Source organism: Leptonychotes weddellii, chromosome 8 (genome assembly GCF_054177405.1).
Source record: "Leptonychotes weddellii isolate Sample4059 chromosome 8, ASM5417740v2, whole genome shotgun sequence".
NCBI lineage: Eukaryota > Metazoa > Chordata > Mammalia > Carnivora > Phocidae > Leptonychotes > Leptonychotes weddellii.
Window position 1 is genome coordinate 57606394 of NC_138376.1, and position 8338 is coordinate 57614731.

At 36.9% G+C, this 8338-nt stretch overlaps 1 protein-coding gene across 1 annotated transcript; it reads right to left on the bottom strand.

Annotated features, from left to right (window-relative positions):
- Positions 1-4191: 4191 nt before the first annotated feature.
- LOC102740836 (prostaglandin E synthase 3) lies at positions 4192-5133 on the bottom strand. Its single transcript, XM_031018602.2, is given in 5 exon segments — positions 4192-4727; positions 4730-4819; positions 4822-4900; positions 4902-5027; positions 5029-5133. Coding segments are annotated over 5 exon segments (495 nt in total). The 3' UTR covers positions 4192-4632.
- Positions 5134-8338: the final 3205 nt, after the last annotated feature.

An 8338-nucleotide genomic window follows, 5' to 3' on the forward strand; every position in this document is an offset into this window, starting at 1 on the left:
TGCCTTTAAGCATATGACAGAATAATGTAAGGTCACAAGCTTTAAAGATAGCAGTCATCACCGAATTCAATTTCTTCATGCTGACAGCAATTTAGTTGTTTTTCCTTGAAGAGCTGTTCTAATTCAGGGAATTAATAAGCAAAGCATAGTATTTACACCTTCCTGCCTTACAAATTATATTGCAGCTCTGCAGTGACTGTAGAATACTAGCAAGACGTTTTAAGAGAATTTTAGAAAAATGAAAATTTATATTGTGCATCTTATTTTTAAATTTTTAAATATTAAATGGTCTAAAAAGCCCTGATTTCTGTTTTATTCAACATATTAATTCATTTTCTAACATATTTAGGAAAGCAATTTTGGTTTTAATGTCAACAATATTAAACAGTTTTGAAACTGAAAGCAAAAATACTTGTATTCCTGTATTTAGAAATACTAGCATATCATGGTTAGGAGATTCTGATTTTTTAAAAATAATTTCACTTTTAAAGTTTCAAAATATTTACATGTGAAAAAGTTAGGAAAGAAGGAAAAGTGGGGAAAATGGAGATTCATTCTTTAATCTATTATCTATTAATCTATTTATCATTTATTGAATGGCTATTTTTTGCAAGTGCCTAAACTGTGCAAAAGAGTGTACTATCTTATGGAAAAAACAGTAAATAAACAGATAACAAAACAATTTAGAGGTGCTTGGGTGGCTCAGTTGCCTTTGGCTCAGGTCATGATCCCAGGATCCTAGGATAGAGCCTCACGTGGGGCTCCCTGCTCAGCACGGAGCCTGCTTCTCCCTCTCCCGCTCCCCCTGTTTGTGCTCTCTCTCTGTCAAATAAATAAAATCTTAATTTTTTTTTTTAAATTGCTGTCACAGAGGAAGTTCTTGGAGATGAGAAGACGGAGAACCAGACAAGGGAAGGAGAATAACTGTGGGTGCATAGACATGGTTTTCCAGATCCCTGTGCTGCATGTTAGAAGTGAAGGATGTGGAAAGGGCATAACAAAGAGGAGTAGCATTTGCAAAAACTCAAGACATGAGGAAATTGGTGTGGTTGGAATAAAGAGTAAGAGGTGGGGAATGGCAAATTTAAGGCTGTATGAGTAGAACCCTGATCAAGAGAAATGTCTTTCAGATAAATGCCATATGATTTTACTCATATGTGGGACGTAAGAAACAAAACAAACAAGCAAAGAGAGAGACAAACCAAGAAACAGATTCTTAGCTATAGAGAACAAATTGATGGTCACCAGAGGGGTGTGGGGGGGGTGAAATAGGTGACGGGGCTTAAAGAGAGCACTTGTCCTGATGAACACAGGGAGATGTATGGAATTACTGAATTATCACTATATTGTACATCTAATATTAATGTAACACTTAATATTAACTGTACTGGAATTAAAAACTTTAAAAATAAAGAAAAATGTCTTTTATTGCAAGGAGTCTTAATTGAATCCTTGACAGGTAAAGGTTAACTTGTCAGTGTCTGATTACTGAAAGAGCTGCTTCTCTGAGAGATAACGGTCATCCTAGGGCAAAATAGTCTGACAATGGCTGATAGGTCAAAATAAGAACCAGAAGTTGTTCATATAATTCAGCAACATAACATCACTAATAACCTTAACAAGATTTAGAATAGATGCCATGAACCAAGTCAGAGGAGTAGACCAATGAACCTAGAAGAATCTCTAGGTTATATTTAGGGCTTACCTGTGGTTGATAACCATGAAAATAAAAGCTATATAAAGATACACACTGTAGATGGAGGTTAAAAAAATCATTGAGGATAATAATCTAAGTTTTTATTATTTTTTAAAGGATTTTATTTATTTATTTGAGAGAGAGAGAGCACGATCATTGGGAGGGGCAGAGGGAGAGGGAGAAGCAGTCTCCCTACTGAGCAGGGAGCTCTATGCTGCACGGGGCTTGATTCCAGGACCCTGTGATCATGACCTGAGTCAAAGGCAGATGCTTAACCAACTGAGCCACCCAGATACCCCTCTAAGCTCTTACTATTAAAAACTCTTTCCCAAAGGGGTTTAACTAGGGGTCTCTGTAGATGAGTTCTAAACTGCATAGGGGACTCCATCCTCAAAATTTAGAAGATCAGAAAATGTCACTGTATGATATTGAAAGTAATCATCATCTTCACAAAACATGTGTTTATCCATCTTCAAAGGTAAGTCACAGGAAGAAATGGTTTGTGGAGGCTCTGTTGGTAACACTGATGTGGTCACAATTACTATCAAGTGAATAATCAGTCTCCCAAAACTCATCAAGTATTTAATATAAGCTGGGGAGTAATGAGTTGTAACATGTCTAAAAGGTTGGTGACAACACTAAGATGGCAGCTCAAATATATAAAATGTTTGAGGTGAATGTATGTTAAGTAGAGGTCTTCAAAGTAGTATTCATGCATGTTATAGGGTTTACAAAATGGTCTCAATAGATCCATGCGAAGGTTAAGCAAAATGTTCCCACTTCTAAAAATACATCTATGCATGTGTATACGTGCATATACACATACATATATGTGAGTATATAAAGATATATGTATGTAGATAGATATAGGTTTGTTTTTATCTGGAAAAAAAATATTAAGCTTTATTACTTCTTAACTGGTCCATGACCAAATAGCTGCCACCCTCTGGGAGAAGGGTGATACACCTATGTATGAAGGTGACGGCAGAGGCATCCTTGGCTCCTTCTCTCTCATCATAATGCACACATTTCGGTTTACACATTAAGAGTCATTCTAAGCAGACAGAGGACAAACACAACTGTTTAAAGATTAGGAAATACAAATGAGCAAATTCATTCAGGAAGCTATGAACCATCTGATGCTATAGGAATGTAAGGAAAATGTATATGGGTGAGGAGATGCCGTGGAAGTAAAATTATAAATCTTGTGGTATTGATATTAAGGCATAATTTTTCCACCTTTACCTGTTTCTCCATTCAAGAAGCTAGTGGGCTCTGTGCTCACTGTTTTGGGAAAGGGATGTGGTAGAGAAGAAAACAGGACAAGACCTGTAAGTCCTTATAATTTTTATTTCCAGAACCTATATGCAATATATATTGAAGGAAGCCAAGGGGAGCAGGAGGCTCCCATCTATGACCCCCCAAAATAAACTCCTGAACTGTAGAGAGAATAGACATTGGAGCGATACATAGAGGATAGAGAGAGGAAGGAAGGGGAAAAGTGAGAAAAACATGAAAAGAGAAAGAGAGAGAGAGAGGTGTTGGTGGGTCTTGTGAACAGGACAGCCTTGTGGCAGACCAAGGGGATCTAGCAAGTCACCACAGAGAGGTATGTGGTGTGTCTAGGAAGATGGAGCCATAGGCAATTTCTCCAAAATACTCTGTGTCCCAGCTGGCACAGAATAGTTGAAATCACTGGATCTGGAGTAGCCCAACCACCTGGGTGATATGTATTTCATTGTCAAACTACTGCAGCAAAGCCAAGGAGTACACTGTCCTCCTTCCCTCAACTCTTGCCTTGACACTACTTAAGACTCTAGTACTATAACAAATCCCTGGGAGGTGAGTATGGGGAGTGGTGATGACCCTTGAAAGAAATAAGATGTTTCACCCACAATGATAAAATAGAGACAGAAATTAAGTTAAATTATAGAAAATTAAGTTGATTTTGAGATCAGATATTTAATAGTAATTGCATTAGGATTTTGGACCTAATCTGAGAAGTAATTGAGAACTATTATAGGAGTTTAGGTGCAGGATTTAGTATCCTGGTACTTTTTTCTTTTCTTTTCTTTTTCTTTTTCTTTCTCTCTCTCTCTCTTCTTTTTTGTCTTCCAACAGTGTATTAGAAAGAATGTAGACATTAAAAAAAAATCCCCACTGTCATGAACATAAATTGAGGCTTTCAGCCTGGGATAAGCTGAATAAAAAAAAAAACATCCAATAGCATATCAACATTTTTTCACTCATTTGCCAAATGCAAATTTGGTCTAAATGTACACTTTCTAGCAACAATGTACAACCTTTCTCTGTCCTCCATGCTAAGAGATGTAAAAGTTTAAGGGTCAAACAATACTAAATGTACAGGCTTCAAAACCATCAGCGTTAAGGCATTCACTAGTTTTAGCTAAGATACATCTGGAACACTGACCAGTGATTACTTACAGTAACGTGAAGTAAATTTTTTGAAAAATAAAATGTTAATGGAATAATTCTGGAGGATATACCAGAGGAACAAGTTACCAGTTTAAGGTATCAAACAATTTGTTTCATTAGCCACTTTGAGTCCATGTTCTAAAAATCTAAAATTTAGTTATCTTTCTTCTAAGCCAAGAGCTTCCTATCATGTCAGTGTCTACATTATGAAGTAAAGGAGACTGAGGTGAAATGCTTTTATTTATCACAATGGCTGTATCAATTACCTAGGACCTCAATAGCATCATGGAAGTCTGGGAAAAGTTCATGCATAAAGTTATTGCCTTAGCTGACTTAAAATTTCTCCATTCAATGGTACATATCAACCCTTGGTGAAAAGTTTACAAAAACAAACGGGTTGAAAAGTGGCTTAACAGAGGCAAATACAGCTTCTGCCTTTAGAGCTATCAACTCAGGAATTCCTTCATTTATGAAATCTTGCAGAGAAGTTTTTTTCTTTCTCAAAATCTGGTGATGACCACATTCCTTACTCCAGAGTTGGCATCATCACTGTCTTGTGAAACATCATCTTCTCCATCTACTTCCGATAAATCAAATCCTAATCACCACCCATGTTGTTCATCATCTCAGAGAAATGATCAAAATTTGATGTGTCTTCATCTGAATCATCTTCCCAGTCTTTCCAATATTGAAGTCCACATTAAGTCAATTAAGTTTTGCCCTTTCTTTTGTTAACCTTGGCCATGACTGACCAGATTCGCCTTTTTTGTAAACAACATAAAATTGATCTGTCCGTTCTTTTATGCTTGGAATCATTTGGACCAATCCAGTGAAAAAGATCAATTTAATGTAAATGTTTAAAATTATCACTTCCTCCAGAACAACTGAATGTTAAGTTTGGATTTTTCAAAATTTACATTAATATCTTTACTATCTTCAGCACAAAATTTAATGAAGATGTAGTCCCTTCTATCATACCACTTTGCTGAAGCGGGCTGCATGGTGAACCCAACAGGGGTACAGGTGAATGGGTGGGCCAGGGCCTCTCTGACTCTTCTCGCTTCCCTCAGGCTACAGCAGCAGCAGGATCCCCCTGAGTCCCCAGAATGCACCGCAGAGAGAATACCAACTCTGGTCTTGGGAGAGGAGGAACCTCTCAGCACCACAGTTCTCTATAGAAGATTGTCCGTGGAGGAGATATTGGAGGTTAAATATGGCAAAACATGCTTCCTGGTAAGTGGAAAGATACATTCTTTATTGTACATTAATAAAATTGGGCCTTTACTCTATAAATCAGTATCTCCTTGAGGTTGTTTATAGTGTTCTAGAACTTGAGGTCAACAGTGACAGAGTGAAGTGAATCAGCTGGCTGTGTGTTTTTCTCTAAACGAAGCACTGGAAGGGCTGATTATATGGATTTGGGGCTTGAGCAAAAGAGGGGAAAATGAGTTGAGAATATTGGCAAGTGTGTTATTTTAATGATGAGCTACAGAACTTACTTGGTAAGAAGGGAACTGTCAAGGAAAACTTGCACCAGAGTTAAGCAGGCGATGAAGGCCCTTGGACTTGCTACAGGGGAGAGAGACTGAACTCTACTCCCCTGAACCAAAAGGTAGAAGGGAGGGGCGTCTGGGTGGCTCAGTCGGTTAAGCGGCTGGCTTTGGCTCAGGTCATGATCCCAGGATCCTGGGATCAAGCCCCACATGGGGCTCCCCGCTCAGCGTGGAGTCTGCTTTTCCCTCTCCCTTTGCCCCTTCCCCCAACTCATGCTCTTGCTCTCCAGCACACACACTCTCTCGCTCTCTCAAATGAATAAATTTTAAAAATCTTAAAAAAAAAGTAAGAGGGATTTTAGGTGCTGAGGTAAGCTAGTGAAAAAGTACTAGAAGTTGGTCAGTGGAATGTGTCCAGTACACTGAATCATTCCTGAGTTTGAAAATGTTTTTTCTTTGTGATTAAGCCACCTGAGTTTGCTAATAGGCACTTATCAAGTTAGGCTTCTATGTCCAGTCCAATGGGAGATAGGGGTACTATCTTTCTTGATGATTACATTTCAAAGAGATGACTCCCAGGTCCTTGAAAAAGACATTTCTGGGTTTTAAAACTGATTAGAGGCTGGGGGGAGGATTTATCTACATTTCAAAAGGGCAGAGAAAGAATTTGCAATTACAAGCATTTAAAGTAAATGTTCTAAGAAAAGGGAGGTTAGGGGCCTATAGTTGGGAAGAAACCTGCCTAAAATTTTGTCAAGCTGAGAGGAATGTTAAGGCCATCTTGGTCAGAGTGAGAAGAAAAGGTGGTGAGAGACACAGAAATCACATCAGGATAAATGAATTATGGCTCCCTGTTTGGTCAAATAATTTAGGTGGTAGCCTACTGTTGGAAGTTAGGAAATACAGGTCTTATACAGACTGGTTTTAGAAAGTAATGACTTTTTTTTTTTTTTTTAATCCTGTGACAGTAATCTTTTCTGCTCCAGGAAGGAAAGATGTTGGTATATTAGAAACAAAAATGGGTTTCATGTAAGGCAATCTGACATTTGTTCTCAGAATTCCTACTGGCCCTTTTTATACTGGAGTGAATCCTCTGAAGCAAGTAAATTAACTTTGTAAATTGTGCCATAATCAGTAAAACTCAGAAAAAAGGGAAGAAAATAATCATTTAGGGTACACACACCGAGTATCAATAGATGTTTGATATTTTCTCGTGGATTATTTCATTTAATCTTCACAATTCTTAGAAATAAGTAAGAATTAATCCATATTTATGGATGAAGAAACTAAATCTAATGCCGTTTTTAAAAGTTGTTTAATATATTAATCCAACTTAGTGTTCTTTGGTATTAATGAAGACCTCTTCATCGTCATTGCCACTATGGAATATGGAACTATAATTGTGAGACAGAATGTTCCCTATAAAAACAGCCGATCAAACTTGGTTATTATCAACTTTCTTCTCTCTGGTGTGATCGTTTCCATGTTACACTTTTCCAAATACACATTTTCTTAGTAAGTATTTTACTCAAAGACAACCATTGTGTAGATTATTTTTACTCCAGGGAGGGTCACTGCCAACATCTTGTACAGACATTTTTTTTTTTAATACAAACATAAGGAATAGTGATTTCCAGCTGTTAACCAAAGAATATACCAGTAAGCACTTAACTAGTAAGTTTGCTAAAGTACTTTTTTACTTGAAGCACCACATTTTAGTAAAATTGTTTACTTTGATATGCAATTTACAACCTCTTAAAGCATTTGCCCATCCATCTGTAAACTTAATATATATTTATATATAGGGTACTTTCATTTCAATAACACACTCTAAATCTACTTGATAGAGGTATAGGGAAAAATAGTTAGTCTGACCTTAAAGTAGTAATTCTTTAGAAGTAAACACGGTATTTCTCCATTTCAATTTTAGAGCAACTGTCAATTTAAAGTGTTCCATTGATATGTATATCATCTTATAGGATTTGGATGATATGAGATTTGGAAATATAAAAATTTGTATTTATTTTAAACAACATCAGCTTTAAGGCTTTGTCTTCAAAATCAAATACTTTTCCAATTTAAATTGCTTTGTTTTCATTGTAAGTACTATCTAAATACAATAGATGAATCATGTTAAAAAAAACCAAACTCGTTGACTCTGGACAGTTACTGATTCCTAGAGAATGAAATAGTAGCAATGGCAGAACTGGGCTCCAGAAAGTTGCTAAAATAGAGTTAGTTCATATTGAAACATCCAAAATTGCACTTACGAAACCATGTGCAAGCTCACTAGTTTAAAGTGTTCAATGAGTTATTTTCATGCTAAGGAGATTGCCAGAGTTTTGGATGTGGTTGTCAGTCCTTAACATTCTCTAGAAAAATGATCTGAATTGTATGGATCTATTCCATGCATTTAAGGAAAGAGAGTAAATATCACACTTACAGATCAACTGAACCCACCCCTTGATACCTGTTCTGACTTCCTGCAGTAGAGAAAATTGTCTTCACCCCATAGACCAGTGAGTAGAGTGGTCATCAGGCTAGCATCTTGTGGGGCTTCACCTCAACATGGACATTTGCATATATTTTCCCCTCACTTCACTTAATGGTGTGTGTGTTTGTGTGTGTGTTTTAGAAAAGCAGGAGAGAAATGCTCTGGCAAATTGCCACTACTCCGTGAGGATTTCATAAGAATTTGAAATGATATTTGCCA